Source organism: Castanea sativa, chromosome 10 (assembly GCF_040712315.1).
Source record: "Castanea sativa cultivar Marrone di Chiusa Pesio chromosome 10, ASM4071231v1".
Classification (NCBI taxonomy): Eukaryota; Viridiplantae; Streptophyta; class Magnoliopsida; order Fagales; family Fagaceae; genus Castanea; species Castanea sativa.
The window spans coordinates 19,590,360-19,609,337 of record NC_134022.1 but is presented as its reverse complement, the minus strand read 5'-3'; the positions used below and the strand labels follow the sequence as shown (position 1 = coordinate 19,609,337).

General features: G+C 36.0%; 1 protein-coding gene across 1 annotated transcript; it reads right to left on the bottom strand.

Annotated features, from left to right (window-relative positions):
• Nucleotides 1-17,911: 17,911 nt before the first annotated feature.
• LOC142612176 (uncharacterized) lies at nt 17,912-18,424 on the bottom strand. The gene has a single exon (XM_075784292.1). It carries the CDS (start codon nt 18,422-18,424, stop codon nt 17,912-17,914), a length of 513 nt encoding a protein of 170 aa, XP_075640407.1.
• Between the last annotated feature and the right edge of the window lie 554 nt (nt 18,425-18,978).

The following is an 18,978-nucleotide window of genomic DNA, read 5'->3' as shown; positions in this document are numbered from 1 at the left end:
GAAGAAGAAGGACTTCACTAAGCAAGAGGGTAAGCAAATTGCCTTAGGGGTTGTCGATAAAGGAAAGAAACTCAAAGGAAAGTGTTTCCATTGTGGTAAGAAAGGACATTGGAAGAGAAATTGTCCAAAGTTTAAGGCTGCCAAGAACAAGGTTATGAAAACTTCCTTTTTCTTGAAATATGTTTGGTACAGAATCCCACGGATTCCTGGTGTGTGGATTCAGGTTGTACTAATCATATCTGCAATTCTTTGCAGGGGTTTCAAGAGACCAGAAAGCTGAGTGAAGGAGAATTGTTTCTTACTTTGGCTGATGGGAGCAGAATTCCGGTTGAAGCTGTTGGTGTTGTTAATTTGTGTTTTGAGTTTAGAGTTCTAATATTGCAAGACTGTCTGTTTGTACCTAATATTCTTAGGAATTTGATTTCTGCAACTTATTTAGGTAAACATGGGTATTGTATTATCCTGAAAGACAATGTTGTAATAAAGAAGGATAAAATGTTTATCTATTCTAGCAATATTGTAGATGGTCTTTATATTTTAACTCCTGATAAGCCTAAATTATACAATTCTGAATTAGATAGTAGCTCTCATGTAAAATCATTAAAGAGAAAGTTTCCTTCTAATGATGCATATCTTTGGCACTTGCGCTTGGGCCATATTAATTCAAATAGGATTCAAAGGCTAATTAAAGATGGACTTTTACAGCCCATGAACTTTGATGAATTTCCAGTTTGTGAATCTTGTTTGGAAGGTAAAATGACCAAACGACATTTTAATGCAAAAGGTGGAAGAGCCCAAGATTTTCTTGAATTAGTTCATACAGATGTATGTGGTCCTATGTCAACTTAAGCAAAAGGAGGTTATGAGTATTTCATCACTTTCACGAATGATTACTCAAGATATGGTTATGTGTACCTAATGAGATGGAAGTCTGAAACCTTTGAAAAGTTCAAAGAGTTTAAGGCTGAAGTTGAGAATCAATTAGGCAAACACATAAAGGTCATTCGATCTTATCGAGGTGGCGAATACCTTCTTGGGGATTTCAAGGATTACCTAATTCAAAATGGGATTGTATCCTAATTGACTGCACCTGGAACTCCTCAACAAAATGGTGTAGCGGAGAGAAGGAATAGGACTCATTTGGAAATGGTTAGATCCATGATGAGTTGTTCAACTTTACCAATTTCTTTTTGGGGGTATGCCTTAGATACAGCAATACATCTTTTGAATTTAATTCCATCAAAATATGTTCCCAAAACACCCATGGAATTGTGGAGTAGGCGTAAGCCTAGTATGAGGTATCTCCACATTTGGGGTTCTCCAGCATATGTGCTAAAGGGGAAGCCTGATAAGTTGGAACCAAATTCAGAAGTATGTTTGCTTGTGAGTTATCCAAAAGAAACTAGGGGTTATTTATTTTATAGTCGAAATGATAACAAAGTTTTTGTTAGTACAAATGCTAGATTTTTGGAAAATGACTATATGAATAATTTTACTCCTAGAAGTAGAGTTGTATTAGTTGAAATGAATGAATTTGTTAATCAACAACCGTTGGATAAAACTAGGGATGATGTGGTTGTATTAGATACACCACAAGATACTACTTATGAGATGTCTAGTACACAGGAGCCTCGTCATAGTGGGAGAATTGTTCGGCCTCCTGTGAGATTCATAGGTTTGGGAGAAACTTATGAAGCTATCTCTGAAGAGGTTGAATCAGATCCCTACATTTATGATGAAGCGATAAATGATATAGATGCACATCATTAGGTCCAAGCTATGAAATCTGAATTGGATTTTATGTATTCCAATCATGTGTGGGATCTTGTAGAGGCACCTAACGGCATTAAACTTGTTGGTTGCAAATGGGTTCACAAGAGGAAGAGAGGGATAGATGGAAATGTTGAAACCTTTAAAGCAAGACTAGTGGCGAAAGGGTATACAAAAAAAGAAGGCATTGACTATGATGAAACTTTTCACCAGTAGCCATGCTTAAATCTATCAAAATTCTCTTATCCATTGCTACTCATTATGATTATGAGATTTGGAAAATGGATGTCAAGACTGCATTTATTAATGGCAATCTTGAAGAAGAAATCTACATGTTGCAACCGGAAGGTTTCATAGCAAAGAACCAAGAGCATATGGTATGCAAGTTGATAAGGTCCATTTATGGACTTAAACAAGCATCTAGGTCATGGAACATCAGATTTGATCAGGCAATCAAATCATTTCATTTTGAACAAAATCTTGATGAACCATGTGTGTATAAAAGACATCAAGATAAAGTAGTAATGTTCCTAGTGCTTTATGTAGATGACATTCTACTCATTGGAAATGATGTAGGGGTAATATCATCGGTTAAAGTTTGGTTGTCAAGCCAATTTGATATGAAGGACTTGGGCGAAGCTAACTATATTATAGGGATCAAACTTTGGCGAGATCGAAAGAATAGGATGTTGGGTTTGTCACAAGCTGGATATATTGATAAGGTTCTAGAACGGTTTAGCATCCAAAACTCTAAGAAATGATTACTTCCTTTTAGACATGGAGTTCCTCTGTCTGATGACCAAAGGCCTAAGACTCAAGAGGAAGAAAACATGATGAGACAGGTTCCTTATGCTTCTGCGCTAGGAAATATCATGTATGCCATGCTTTGTACTAGACTAGATATTTCTTATTCAGTTGGCATGGTCAGCAGATATCAATCAAATCTAGGACCAAAACAATGGCAAGTTGTAAAGCATATTCTCAAGTATCTATGGAGAACGAGAGATTATATGCTTATTTATCGTTGTGAGGATTTGATTCCCATTGGCTATACAGATTTAGATTTTCAGTCGAATCTAGATTTCAGAAAATCCATGTCGGGATGTGTTTTCACCTTGGGAGGTGGAGCCATAAGTTGGAGGAGTGTTAAGCAATCTTGTATTGCTGACTCCACCATGGAAGCTAAATATGTAGCCGCTTGTGAAGCAGCAAAAGAGACTGTTTGGCTCAAGAAATTCCTTTCTGATCTTGGTGTTGTGAGTATTGAGCAAGTTCCCATTACATTGTTCTGCGTCAATAGTGGAGCGGTTGCACAATCCAAGGATCCAAGGAATCACAAGAAAGGAAAGCATATAGAGAGAAAGTATCACATCATTCGAGACATTGTTTCTCGTGGAGATGTGGTAGTAGCAAAGATTGATGGTGCAAAGAATCTAGCGGATCCCTTTACCAAAGCCTTACCCCAAAGGACTTTCGAGTCACATTTGGAGGAGATGGGGGTTAGATTAGTACAAAATAAAGTTGTTTTATTATTATCTAAAAATAATGGTAACATGAATATTGAGACATTATCATATAGTCTATGAGATGCATTGTTGGTGATGAAAATTGGGCATTTCATCTACGAAGACTATAACAGATTAACTAAGATGATTTTTCTTGATCATGAAAATGGAGATTTCTAGTTGGTATGTTGATATGTTTTAAGAGTTAAAACATATTGAACTGGACCGTGTGAGATTTATTATTCTTTCAACGACTGTCAAATAAATAATAAACTCACGACTTATATTTGCATGAACTCTTAATCCTGAGAGAATAATGGACTTGATCATGAGGTGTAGGTTGCTTTGATATATCAAGAGTGAGATCTAGAATAACGGTCAAAACCTCAGTATGTTGGGCAACTACATTTAGTGTTGATAGAACATATTTTCTCAAGATGGAATTCATAGTCTCTTAATGGAGATACAAAATATTCCCTTGAAATAAGTTTAATGGGTTTGTTATTCAAAGAGTTAGGCCTAACCACTTTAGTAAGGAGTTACTAAAGTATATATTTATGGAATTAAATTTCATAAATATATAATGAATAACTTTAATGGATTAAATTAGGTACTCAAGGAATTAAGATGTAGTAATTAACAAAGTGGCAGTCTACATTCATGACTTTGTGTTACTACGAATATTTTATGAAGGGGTTGCATGTACAATAAAGTTTTGGGATATAATTTACAGATAAGGCCTAGTCAAGAGTTGACAGAAAAGCCCAAGGCCTATTGGAGCTAGTGTCTTATTGGTCCCACTCCAAGCCACAAACTTAAGCCCAATTGGAAAGGCCCAAAAGGCCAGCCCAATTAGATAATCGGTTAGACACAAAAGGAAAAATATATAGAATTTTCTGCAGAGAATTGTAAGAACACTATTGTGAAGTGGTGTGTAGAAGTGTCAAACACTTTGATATTTTTCTCTTTGGAACTGATTAAGAGACCACACATCTTGGGCGTTAGTGAAATTGGAGTGAAGATTGAAAGTCTTCCCAAGTGATTTTGATCTTCGGTTTTGAAATTCCCCGCTCCAAGGTACACTCTCTTGTTCACTAATTCTGAAACTTACATAGTACATGTTAACTTTTATGAATGAAGTAGATCCGTTATTTTTTTGCTGCACACTTGCATATTTCCATCAATATCATCTACGTAAACCTCCGCATTCCGTCCGATTTGAGGATGGAACATGTGGTTAACCAGTCTTTGGTAAGTCGCCCCTGCGTTCTTTAAACCAAAATGCATTACCTTGAAGAAAAATAAAGCTTGGCTAGTAATGAAGAAAGTCTTCTCTTGATCTGTCTTGTCCATCTTTATTTGGTTGTAGCCTGAAAAGACGTCCATGAAACTCAGCAGTTTGTGACCTGCCGTCGAGTCCACCAATTGATCTATGCGTGACAATGGATAACTATCCTTGGGGCAAGCCTTATTTAAGTCAGTAAAGTCCACGCACATCCGCCACTTGTCGTTGGCCTTCTTTACCATGACTACATTTGCCAACCAGTCCGGATAATAGACTTCTCGGATGAACTCCGCGGTAATTAACTTATGGACTTCTTCTTTGATGGCATTATCTCGCTTAGGAGCAAAAACCCTCTTTTTTGACACACTGGTTTGGAGTAGGGACACACATTCAGACGATGAGTAATGACACTTGGATCAATACCTGACATTTCCTCGTGACTCCATGCAAAGACATCAAGGCTTTTCTTCAAAAACAAGACCAGAGTATGCTTTGCCTCTTTTTCCATGCTCGTCCCAATTCTAGTGAACTTCTCGGGGTTGCCTTCGTCTAAAGGGACTTCTTCTAACACCTCAGTGGGTTCTACTGTAATCCTTCTCTTGTCTATGCTCATTGTTTGCACATGCTCATCCATTGCCGAAATGGCTAAGTAGCACTCTCTGGCGGCTAACTGGTCCCTTTGTACTTGACCCACTCCATGCTCGGTCAGAAATTTGACGTACAAATGGTAGGTAGAGGTTACCACTTTCCAACTATTCAAAGTTGGCCTTCCAATAATAGCATTATATGATGATGAACAATCAACAATAAGGAAGTTTACCTATTTGGTTATTTGTTGCGGATACGTTCCAACCACCACAGGTAATGTAATGGTGCCCACAGACTGCACCTTCATTCCTCCAAATCCCACCAATGGCGACTTCACTGGTCAGATTTGATCTCGTCCTAGCCTCATTTGTTGGAAGGCGGGGTAACACAGAATGTCCGCCGAACTACCATTGTCTACCAACACCCTCCTGGTCGTATAATCGACAATGAGCAAGGTAATAACGATCGCGTCGTCATGGGGGTGGTGAATTCTTTCAGCATCCTCGTCCGTGAATGTAATGGATTGCTCGTCAGTTCCCTCGTCTTGGGAGATCGTCCAGACAGCTGGACATTTTGCACCACCTTCAGGTATGTCTTCCTTGATTTGGACAATTGAGCTGCTGTGATTCCCCCTATAATAACTCTTATTTCTCCAAGTGGGGGTCGTGATGACTCTTCCACTTTGGCCTTTAGCTTCTCATCCTTGTGGTCTCGTCCAAGGAAATTTCTTAACTTCCCTTGCCTGATAAGATTCTCTATCGGTTGCTTTAAATCAAAACACTCGTCCGTGTCGTGCCCATGGTCTTTGTGAAAGTGACAATACTTGTTCCTATTGCGCTTGTTAGGATCTCCTTTCATTTTCTCTAGCCACTTCAAGGACGGATCGTCCTTGATTTGCATAAGCACTTGCTAAATGGCGTGTTCAAAGGAGTGTATTGCTGATTTCTCGTTGAGGAACTCGCCTTCTTACTGTCTCTATATTTTTTCTCTTCTGCGCGAGCCTTCTTTAGACGAGGACCCTGATCTAGATGACGCGAGTGTCCCGCTTTTGAGCGCTCTGCTCTCTTCCTTTTCTTGGCTATGATAGCGTCCTCAGCATTCATGAAATTTTGGGCCGAATGAATGAGTTCAGCCATAGTTTGTGGTTCTTGCTAGTAGAGCTTATGAATGAACAAGTCAGAGTTGACCCCATTATGGAAGGCGGCCAATAACAATTTGTCATCCATTTCCTCCACCGTCAAGGCTTCTCTATTGAACCAGGTAATGAAGGATCGCAAACTCTCATTTTCCCCTTGCTCTATAGTTAGCAAACTGGAAGTGGAACGCTTGTGGCGTTGCCCTCTAATAAAATTATTGACGAACAACTTACTCAACTCCTCAAATGAGCCCACAGAGTTTGGGGGGTATTTTGCTGAACCATACCTGTGCTGGTCCCTTAAGTGTGGTAGGGAATGCTCTACACATAATCTCGTCTAGAACCCCTTGAAGGTGCATAGTGGTCTTGAAGGTAGCAATGTGATCACATGGGTCACGATTTCCATCATATGAATCCAAGGAAGGCATTTTGAACTTCTGGGGTAGGGGATGACTATTGATGGAAGCCATGAAAGGGGAGTCCGTTCGATGAACTAAGTCATCCACGGGGTTCACCTGTCTCATATTCTCCTTCATTTCATTTATAGCTTTTCTCATCTGGTCCATCTCCCTCTCCAAGTGTGGCACTCTTCTTGAAGCAGTACCCCTTGATTGATTCTTGGACTCCACATTTTCTCCTCTACCCTCTTAACTCTGGGGTTGCCCTTTTGCATGCCTTTCATGATGCTGCCTCCTTAAATTGATCTCCCTATTCAACTCTTGGTTCTGACGAGTTAGTTCCACCATAGCGGCAGCCATGGACTGTAAATGTTGAACGGAAGGCGGTTATATGACAGGCGCTGACTGACGATCACGGTGGGGATTACTAGAAGCATCCCTACTTTTCTGGTGGCCTAGACTTATAGCCTTTGACCTTGTCTGAACCATTTAGCCTTTTGTCTGGAAAAGCGAATCGCTGAAAACAAGTAATCGAACAAAAAGAACACTTGTTTCCCACAGACGGCGCCAACTAATGATGCAAAGAAAATCACTAGACTAGATGCTTCGGATTTCAAAGGTGTGGTGACTGTCTTAAAAGCCTAAAAAAGAAAGAACAACGATCAAAGGTGACCGGGGTTGCCAGCCAAGAACCGTCCGATGGTAAAGTTAGTTTTCTCTCTTAAATTTTGGAGTTCCAACTTTTCAAGAAATGTAAAAACGTACCTTTGTCTGGTCTGAATGGGCGTTTGTATAGTGCACCCTAGAAACGGTTATTAGACTTGTAACCTCCCCTATATTTGAGGAGGTTTGAGGGTTCAAAGATTACTTTCACAACTGTTTAGGAGTTACATTTTTCTCACATAACTGTCACTGGAAGTTATGCATGTGATAAGGAGTGGTAGTACCAAATCAGGAATTTTCCTAAGTGTCAAGGGTTCGTCCAGGGGTCTTCCTGAGCTGCTTCCGAGAAGGTTCATTCCTCTATGGACGACCTTCTTATAGACAAGGTTCATGGCTCCCTTGGGCGAGACGAAACGGTTTTGTCAAACTTGACCATGTGAAGCTCGTCCAAGAATCTTCCTGCATGGACGGGCTCTTTACGGACGAGGTTTTTACAACCTTTGCTTTCCCGGCCTTGTCCTGGACGACCTCCATGGACGATATTGGAGTTGTATTTTGTCATACCCCATCATACCCTTAATGCATGATATGAATGATATGTTGCATACATGAGACACTTAACCAAACTAAGTCACATAAATCTACTTCATGAATGTGTCTTCTTTTTTTAAAAGAAAATTTAGATGTTTTTGTGAATAAAAAAAAATTGATTTGGTTCATAAAAAAGAAACCAGATCTGTTTTGGTATAGGGAAAAAAAAATAGTTTTGGTGAAGAAAAATCAGATTTGTTTTGAAGTAAAGTAAAAAATTGGTTTTTAGTTTTATGTAAAAAAAAAAAAAATCAGATCTGTTTTATAAGTTAGAAAATCAAGATTTGTAAAAAAATTAGATCTGATTTTTATATTAAATAAAATAAGAAAAAGATTTCTTTTTTATAAGCGGACTACACCCATGAAATAAACCTACGCTACTTGCATTAAAAAAAAAACATCACTACTTATGAATCAAAGAAACAAAACATCACTACTACTTATGACTTTCTTTTTCTATTTCAAAATTTGCTATGTTTAAAAAATTTCAGATCTGCATCTAAGGAAGATACAAATCGGTTTTTGGTCTAGAGAAAAATGTGATAATGTGCAGATTTTTGAAACTCAAAAGGTAAATCATGACAACAATAGCATTAAGAACATATTTCAACAAAAATATATTAACAACACATGGCATGAACATTAGAAATTAAAACTAAAAGAATATCTACATCATGCATCATCAAAATAAAAATAAAAATAAAAAAACAAAAAGAAAGGTAAAGAAAAACAAACTCTTGCATGGACGTACTCTTCTTATTGAGAGAATATTTTAAGGTTCAAAGAAATTTATTCAATTATCTTTGAAAGCTAAAATATTTTTCTTACAAAAAAAAAAAAATTCTTAAGGCTAGAGCCTCTAGAACATCTTTAATGTAAGGGAGAAACTAATAGAAAATGAGAGTTAGAAAGAGGGGAAATCAGAGAGCATGAAAAAGTCTCCCCCCAAAAAAAGTTTGCTGAATCTTGTGATGCAGCCTCTATTTATAGAGGCTAGGGTGTTTGAAAAATTAGCTAGATGATCAGAATATGAATTGGGACACGTCCTTATCTCTAAAAAAATAAAAAATGATGTGTTTTAACCTAATCCAAGTGCCCTCGAGCCGAGGCCCAAGATTGTGCCAATCAGCACTTTTGGGTGCCGGTCCCTTGTTTGAGTTTTAGTTCATTTTGGACTCCTTTTTTGAGATTTTTTTAGTCGGGACTTGCACTTAGACTCGTTTTCAATTTATATTCTAAAAATTAAATTCTTTTCTTGATAATTCAAGTCCTTTTAGCAGCAATTATTTTGTAGATAAATACCCTAAAAGTCTTGATTATCCACAATTTTATTGTTATCCAATTATTTCCTTTATTCCCATGCACGCAATTCTATTTTTAACACTAACTAACAATCAATCACAAAATTATTTAATTAATTTTAATTGTCTACCAATTAGAATTAATTTAAATTAATCATGTGTGGTTGATTCTACCTAGACACAATGCATACTGACTGTGCAAACTTGATCATGCGATATCTTTCAATCCGACGGTCCGATTTGGAAACTGGGCATACTGTCGTGGCCATTAGAATCTCAAGAATTAATGCATGTAATGCAATCATGAATTTTGGGTATACAATTGGTCATTCTAGTCATCTTCCTTGATTAAATCATGGGTGCAAGATCAAGTGTCTACAGATTGTCTTGGCAAAAGTTAGGGCCTTTAAAAAAAAGTAAAAAATACCTACTAGGTTGGAAACCCATAAGGGCGTCCTAGGAAAAAGTTAGGGTAAAAAAAAAAGTGAATCAATCGAGCTAGGGGCAAGGAGGATGCATCCTAATGTTTGAACATTTCAAAAGTTATATACAATGAATCAAGTGTTCGGTTCCCATTTTTACCACGCCTTTTAGGATGGTCTTGTTTTGTGTCTTCCTTTCTTAGAGTCTATTTGACCTCATGTTCTGTGTCCTTGTCATCTTTGTTATCCTTTGTTCTTTGTGGTTTTATGTGTTTGTCGCTTCTTTAGAAGTGGTTGTATTTGTCCTTGTCTTTGGTGTCTACATGTTTGCTTGCAATCCTTGCACTTGGTTTGTGATCTTTGTTATTTGTTTTTATGTCATGTGTGTTTGTTTGGTTGTTTGTGTCCTTATCTTTTGAGATTACATGTTTGTTTGATGTTTTTTGTGAGTCGTGTGTTTGTGTGTTCTTTTTTTCTTATGTGAGTCATGTGTATTTATGTTTTGTATTCTTGCATGTTTGCATGAATCTTGTGTGTTTGTTTTTGCAAGCCTTGTGTGGTTGTGTGAGTCATGTATGACTATTTGTGTCTTTGGCATAAATTCTCATTCTTGAGTGGCCTGTTTATATTTGGGCGTAAATTTCTTGCTTCAAGTGATCCCCTTTGGCATAAATTGCTCAATCCTGAGTGGCTTGTTTGTATTTGGACGTAAATTACTTGGTCAAGTGGTCCCCTTGGCATAAATTTCTCATTCTTGAGTGGCCTGTTTGTGTTTGGACGTAAACTTCTCGCTTTGAGTAGTCCCCCTAACTTTAGGTAGAGTCCTTAAAACTCGAAGGCAGAGTCCATAAAACTTGAACATCTTAGTTTTTCTTATGGTACATTTCTTATTTGCATGATTGCTTGCATATGTGTCATGAAGCTAGAGTCTTTAAAACTCGAAGGTAGAATCCTTAAACTTGAAAATATGAAAGTTTTTTTTTTTTTTTTCTTTTCTATGGCTTTTCACACTTCTTGTCTGAAGTGCACCAATCACCTTTTTAAGCATGCCCTCATGTTTGCATGTTTGCTTGCATGTTTGTGTGTTTGCGTTTAGTGTGTGTGTGGACTTAAAATTAAAATTTATTAACTTACAAAATGTTTTTTCTTTAGGCTTTTAACTATACTTGCAGTGCAAGTAAAGTTAAAAGAGGAGCATCTATAGACACTGCATTTTGTACCAGTTAATAATTTTGGTCATCGGCCCTAATGATGAGCTTTACATATGTCAACCAAGGGTAATTAAAATGTTCACAATAGTTTTGAAGTAAATACGACTCAAAAGTGCTCAAATCGCTTTGAAATCAATACTAAAAAATGACCTTTGTTCACTATTTTGACCATAAATTTTTATCCAATGATTGATGTTTATTTCATTGGAAATTAGACATCCTGGGCTTCAATTTGAAGACAAATATTGCCTAATTTGGACTTATATTGAGTGAGTTATGATTGCTTGTAGTTGGGTTGAATAAACAGTCCAATTTTCTGGATTTTAAAATTTCATTTTAAGGGCCCAAAACATCATGTTTTGATGTGGGCTGGCCCATAGACCATTGAACACGTCCAAAGATCATTAGAAAGCCCCAAAACTCCTAATTTTAACTTATACATACTCATCTTATGTCTCCAATCAAAACCCTAGCTAAGAGGAGTGATTTTTTGGCCTCCATCTTCTCTAAAATATTTTTTGCTCTTTTCAAAACTAGAGGGCAGCCCCTTAGCACGTTTTCTAATCATTAAAAAAACTCTCTTTAGTTAGTTCTAAGGCAGAAAATTTTTTTTCAATTTTTTTTTCTAAAAACCTTTTCAAAACCTTTTGCTCTTAAGTTGTGATTATTAACAAATATTGTGTTCTTTGATTATCTTTGTCTTCTCCATCTAACCTTTGTGATTGTAGGCACTGAGGGGCCGGTTAAATAACATCAAATTTGTGATTCTAAGGCAAGGTGAGTCTCTTTTCAATGATTTCCCACCGTGCTTAATATGATTCACATGATTTTCTTGATATAGTTTCTCCGTTTGTTATATTTGATGTGTTTAATGTTTTAATTATGTTTGATATGTTCTAATATGATTTTATGTTGTTTATAATCTACTCTTGTTGTCCTTGGTTTGTTTTTTTGGTTTCATGTAAAGTATAACATGTATGTATATTTTATGTAGTTTAATTTAATTATTTGTTTTGTTTCATGTTTATTTGTTTATGTTGATACTTTGTGTTTTTGTTTTATGTTAGTGTAGTTTTTAGGGTTTCTAACATGCTTGTTTGATCTCACATATTATATCTTTGTTTGATTAAATCTTTAAAAGTGTATTTTTTTTTCGAGTCTGTGTTAAAGGATGTGTGCGCATCATCGAGGATGTGTGTGTGTGGTTCAACCATGCGTACACATAGTTGAGTATGCGAATGAACACTGAATTCAAACAATCTTTCATTCTATTTGACTCTGATGTTAATTATTTAGGTTTAACTATTTTCCATGTTTGTTTTAGTATTTTTTCCATGTTTAGTCTATTTGATATTATTTCCTTGTGTGTGTGTGCGTGGTTCAACCATGCGTACACATAATTGAGTATGCGAAGGCACCCTGAATCCAAACAATCTTTCATTCTATTTGACTCTGATGTTAATTATTTAGGTTTAACTATTTTCCATGTTTGTTTTAGTATTTTTTCCATGTTTAGTCTATTTGATATTATTTCCTTGTGTGTTTTATTTAATTGTCAACTTCCCATGTTTAATTTATTTTGTTTGATTGTGTTTTATTTATTTCCTTTAATATTGTGATATGTTTTTAACATGTTGTATGTGCTATTTTTATTTAAAGTGCATTATGTATGTTTAGGTTAAGGATTAGGGCTCTCTTAATAAACTCTTTAATTAAATATAGTCTAACAACACATAATGAAGGCCGGCCCACAAGCCGGGCAGTCTTGGGTGCTTAACACTTTCCCAAGCTGTACTCAAACTCCAGACCCATAATTTGGTACGTGGATTCATGTGTGTAAGTGATTGGCCCAAAGGGCTCAATTTAGTTCCTAGACCTAATCTAGGTGGTGACTCCATTAGTCCACGGGGATTGAAGGTATTTGAATCCATGGATGTCCCTATTGGACATTAGGAGATGTCAACTAGTTGAGCTAAAAGTCTCTTGACTGAAACAATTCAATATAAACATGTACATAATATATATATATATATATATATTCCATATATGCACATTTTGTGTACTAAAATATGCACATAAAAAGAGAAACTATTGTGAACTTTTATCCCTATGTGAATCGCAGAGAAGAGTCGACCCATTGATCCCTAATCACAAGTATTGATTGAGATAATTATTCAAATAACTTCAATATGCTTTGGGACATTAATCCCTTTAAGATGAAGACATTGATGAGCTGAAAGTTAGACTTTCTTTAACTATATGCTAACCAAATGCCTTCATGCATACAATCCCAACAATAGGTCAATTCATGTGCCACTATAGTCAGTCAATAAAAAAATAGTGGTGTATAACAACCAATTTTCTCAACCAAAAAAAAAAAAAATTTTCAAATTAAAGACAAATTATATTGAAAACAATGAAAATCTTATTCTTTTTCAAGTAGATTTTTCATTAGTGGTTAAAGGATTGGTTCCCCTCCCCCCCAAAAAAAAGCAATGCTTCTAAAATTTTAATTTAATTTGTAGTTTTAGAATATCTCACACCATTGAACCATTACAAAAAACGCTAGCCATAGTTGCGTTTACAAAAAACGCGACTAAAGCGCACCTATAGCCGCGTTTTCTATAAATGCACCCACAACTATATACCTATAGCTGTGTTCTATAAAACGCAGCTATAGGGCAATTATGTAGCCATGGGTTTGGTGTTTGTAGCGGCGTTTTTTTGGTAGGGCCTATGGTTGCATTTGAAAAACACGGCTATAGGTCCAGCCGATTTTTTTATATTATAATTTAAAAGATGTCCTAACGCCGCATTTAGAAACCGCGGCCATAGGCACACCTAAAGCCGCGTCTTGCATAAATGTGACTATAGTGTTGTCTGTAGTCATGTGTTTCAATCGCGGCTATAGACTCAAACAATAATTTTTTTTAAAAAGGCCTATAGCCGCGTTTTCAGAAAACGCGGTTATATCCTGCCTACAGTTGCGTTTCATATAAACACGGCTTAAAGCATGTCTATAACTGCGTTTGTTTAAACGCGGCTACAGGTTTAGTATAATTTTTTTTTTAACATTACTCTTTGATCTCTAACCCGATCTCTCACCTTCTCTCTCACTCTCTCCCTTTGACTCCTAAACCCTCACCTTCAACCCACCCCTCTCTACCACCGATCCTTCTCATCGGCACACGAGCACTCTTCTTCGTCTCTGTTTTCCTCACGCTCCTTTTCTTCTTCGAAAATCCCTGAGCCTGATAAGTCCAAGAAACCGCTCCCCCAGCCCACTAAGCTACCCAAAAAGTAGAAAATTTTTGGTTTATACGGTGATTTGATTGGTTTATTTGTTTTAGCTTTGAATTAATGTTTCTGGGTATTTGTTCTATGAGCAGGTATGAGACTGTTGCTCAGTTTTTTGATAGCTTGGATAGTTCTATTCGGTTGTTGCGGTTGAAGGGTTCCTCATCCTTTGTTACCAACATTTGCTCCAAAATTAAGTGTTTAACTGGTAGGTAAATTTTTAATTTTGGGTTTTGTTTGGTTTCTAAGAAAGTAAAATTTTGGTTGGGAAATACCCATTATAAAATACTCTTTTTTTTTCTATGACAATATTACTCCTTCACATTGATCAGTCTCTACTTTCCGCAAAAACCTCATGGGCCTGTCTTGGTCATCATCATCAATCTTTGAATAAACTACAAGACTTTCCATATCACACAAACTCTCCACGAATTACATGATAGATTCCTCACCCAACCTGTGGATTTCTTAATGGTCAAGGATTCCTGCACTTGGCCAAGCAAGAAGCTAAGCAAAATTTTCTTAACGGTACTTTTTTAGAAAAAAATTGGGTGAATAGCATATGTTTGAAGTTTTTTAGTTAGTTAGACTGTTTTTGAAAGTTGAATTTGGCAAACTCAAGTTTGGGCTAGAAGTCGAGTTTGATAAACTCGACTTCCAAGCAATATTGATGCATCCTACTTGGTCTTGCTTGGAAGTCGAGTTTGTCAAACTTGATTTCCAGCCTAAACTCAGGTTTTCCAAACTCGATTTCCAACCTAAACTTGGATTTGCCAAACTCGACTTCCAAAAACAGTCTAACTAACTAAATAACTTCTTTCGTGTGTTGCTTTCTTAAATTTTTTTCTAAAAACATACTATTTGGCAAATTTTGCCCAAGTAGCTACATGTATATATGTTTGAGAAAGACTTATTTAAATATTTCAGGTTTGGGCATTCATATCTATATCATATATGTGGAATAGTCTCATCATTGCATATATTTTTTCCCCTTTTTAAAAGGATAATAGGGCGAAAATGTGCAAATACCCATTTCGCACAAAAAAAATGGGCAAATGCCCCATTTCTCAAACTAATTAGGGAAATGCCCCTCTTTTGAAACTTGATTTTCTCAAAATCAAATTTAAAAAAAAAAAAAAAATCTGGAGCCTTATAGCAATGTTTTAAGGAGCCTATAGTGATATTTTAAGGACCTATAGCGGCGTTTTGTACCTCGACCTCCATGAAATCAAGTTACATGCAAGTTTTTCTTTTTTTTTACCTATAACTCGACTTCATGAAGTTTGAGTTACAAAACACCGCTATAGGTTCTTAAAAACGTCACTATAGGCTCTTTAAAACGTCGCTATAGGGCTTAACTCGACTTTGAGTAAATCGAGTTTCAAAAGAGGGACATTTCCCTAATTAGTTTGCGAAAGAGGGCAACATGCTGATTTTTTTTCGCGAAAATGGCAAAAGCCCATTTTGGCCAAGATAATAGGTAAAACCTGTGTGTTCATTACATTGATTATGTCCACTAACGATAATGTTTGGTAGCAACATTTGGACCGACCCTATCACACATAATTTTGCAAAACCCACTACCTCAACTTTTTAGAGGTGCACTTTAAGTCTCTTCCAAACCCTACCCTTTTGCCTTTCTAAAAATACTGCTCCTTTTTCTGCCTTTTGAAGCTTCCCTCGAAATTCTATAATATAGTATCAACTTGAATGTAATTATTTTTTAATTTTTAATGAAAATTTTAAAATAAAGCTAAACATTAACATGTACTCAACTACATACGTGTGTTTTAAAAAATAATTATTTTATTCATTTCATATGTGGACGATTTTTGTACCTCACTATATAAATAAAATAGAAAATATTAAGAACTTTTACTCTGAGTCCAACATTTGAGTTGTAAAATATATATATATATATATATATATATATATATATATATATATATATATATTTGGAATTTAACATGAAAAAGAAAAAGATTTTATGAAGTGGAAAAACAAAAAGATGTTGGAAAAAAAAAAAAAAAAAACCACCAACAAAGTAGCATTCCAATGGTGTTAGATCAAAGGAAAAACAAAGCATCCCGAGGTTCATATGGACGTGAATCTAGGGCTAAAATTTTTTAAGACAGAATCTTGGCCTTTTTTTCTATCACTTGTCAATTCAACAAGGATAAGTCCAACTCCAACTGGCGTGCATGTCACGCACAAAGTGGAGGAAAGCAAAGCAAAACAAAGTCGCAGGACCCAACTTTTTTCACCGAGTTTAGCCCGATGGAAAAGAACAAGATGTTTGATGAAGATGATTATATCCATCTAATATTTCATTCATCAACTTATTTCTAAAAATAATAAAGGAAATGAATGATCAAACTTACGGGGCACCAAATTTGATGCTGTGTAGATATATAATATGGGCAAAGAGTTTGGTTAGTTAAACCCTAAAGCAATTAATTGCCTAATGAGTTTTCTTCTCATTATCAAGAAATAATTAGTGACACGAGAAAAGATGCTTGAAAGAGGAATAAAATGCTTAGCTATGTTTATATCCCTACTTCATCCTTCTATTACTTGTGAGTTGTGTGACACTAAAAAATTGTGGGCATCCGATCCGATTCGACTTTTTTCTTTTTCTTTTTTTTCGGGTTTTCATTTTCCCAGCAACTTTTCTGTCGTGCTGAATTTGGTGGAACTCAGTGAATGAAATATAAACTTATAGTTACTAAGTTACAAAACACAAATGCTCAACATCCATGTGGCAAATGTACTGCTCTTGTGGTAAAGACATATCAGAGTATCAGACAGTTATTGATCACAAAAGTCTATTCTAAGGAACGAAAGTACATAACAAGTTGATATTTTAAGAAATTATTTGACTAGAAGCTTAGTCTGAAAGTAAAACAATGTTTTGAGTTTAATTGATCCGCATAACCATAATCAATTTGAGCATAATAATGGCAAACATGTGTGGTTTTCTGAAAATATTGTAGAAATGACGCATCATAAATGATTTAAACAACCAAACCTAATTGTCAATAGCCTTACAACACTATAACATTCTCACATTATCCCATAATTGTCCTTACGCTAACTAATTGAACTGAAGCATCCACTGCCTAGATCTCATATGAAAGTAATTAGACAAGGTTACTTTGCTTACTAAACCAAGGTATCTAAAGCATTCACAGCAACTACCATACATAGATCATGACTGATCATGAGCTAAAATGCATGAAAATAAAAAATAAAAATGAAAACCTCACCTTCTAATAAATGGGCACAAGAACGAGGGAAACGAATGGTACTATCCTTGCTCGCTAAACCAAAAACAAATTATAAAGACTACTTCCCAAACTACAATGTCTACTATGAAATCATCTATGAGCAAACACTAAGTCAATCTTATATAGGTTGATTTTAAAAAAAAAAAAGAAGTAGCCTTCTAAAGGCAATATCACAAAATCACTTTCAAAACGTAATCTAATTAACAAACACCACATAAATTCTCCCTATCCACCAAAAAAATTATATAATAAACTCACAAGCATAAATAGTTAAATCTCGTCCATTTAAGCCGAAATTATAAGTTTTGATGGTTTAATTGTTTAAGTAAATGACATCAAGAAGAGTTACGATAAAGAAATGCAAAAACAAACTCAGTTTCACATATTACATGTCCCATGGCATTAGAAATAAAGGTCTAACCTGAAATCAAGACAATGACATGCATAAAAGGGAAACATTACTGTATAAAAATCAGTCTCCCACTCCCTCCAACCCAACCCTCCACTTTTACTTTAATTTCACCGTTGTTGTCGTTGTCGTCGTCATCGCTATAACTATCATTTGCCGTGTCCACACCTTTGGGCACGGTGACGACAAGTTCACCACCACTAAATCTCGCGCTTGTCATCTTAGGCCTCGTAGAAGGCGGGAGCCTAAACCGCCAAACATCAAACTCATCATCTCCACCGCCCATTCCTTTAATCACAACTTTCGTCATGCCCGGCAAGATTTTGATCGTGTGGGCTCTCACTTGGCTCATATTTGACGTGTCTTTGTTGTTGTTGGTGGTGGTGACAATGAAACGAAGAGAGTCAGAGGTTTCTTGAACTGAAACGTCGACGGTTGAGCGTATAGGAAGCTCGAGGACTCTAGCGAACACGTGGGGGAGTCTTCGGAGCTTCTTGGAAGCAACGCCGTATTGGGCTGTCTTCATGTTTTGCTTCTTTGGTGCTGGGTCATGAACCTTCATCATCTATATATAGTTAAGGAAAAACGTTTTCTTTAAGGTCTTGTTTGGGTGTGAACTGTGAAGAAATTATGAAGAAGAACTTTGCAGGGAAATAATAATATATAAATACGTGGCTGAGATTGGAGCCTTTGATAAGAAAGTAAAGATTGAATATTGTTTGAGAGAGAAAGAGATTCTTAACGTTAGGGTGGGGAGGGATGGAGTACGAAAAAGAAGAGGAAAGGGAAGAAGTGATTCGTTTTGGTTGGAGAGAATGGGAGTGTTTGTGATGAGGGAATCGTTTGCATGTCCTTAGTTCTGGTCCACCCACTTTATTTCATGTAATTATCATAACAAATTAATGCCCACTTTGGGTTTTAATTTTTTTTTTTTATAATCTTGGTTTTTTAATTCTAAATTGCTATTTGTTGAGTCTTATGATATTGGGACACACCACACATGTTAAATTTTGATATGTCAATAACTGGATCTTAGGTTTTTTATTTTTTTATTAGAGTAATCGAAAACTTAAATAATAAAATATCATAAGATGGAGAAATAGATAACAATGAAAA

What these genes read in the sequence shown, in the direction of transcription:
- LOC142612176 (XM_075784292.1), bottom strand. Translation starts at nt 18,424, where the DNA reads ATGAAGGTTCATGACCCAGCACCAAAGAAGCAAAACATGAAGACAGCC.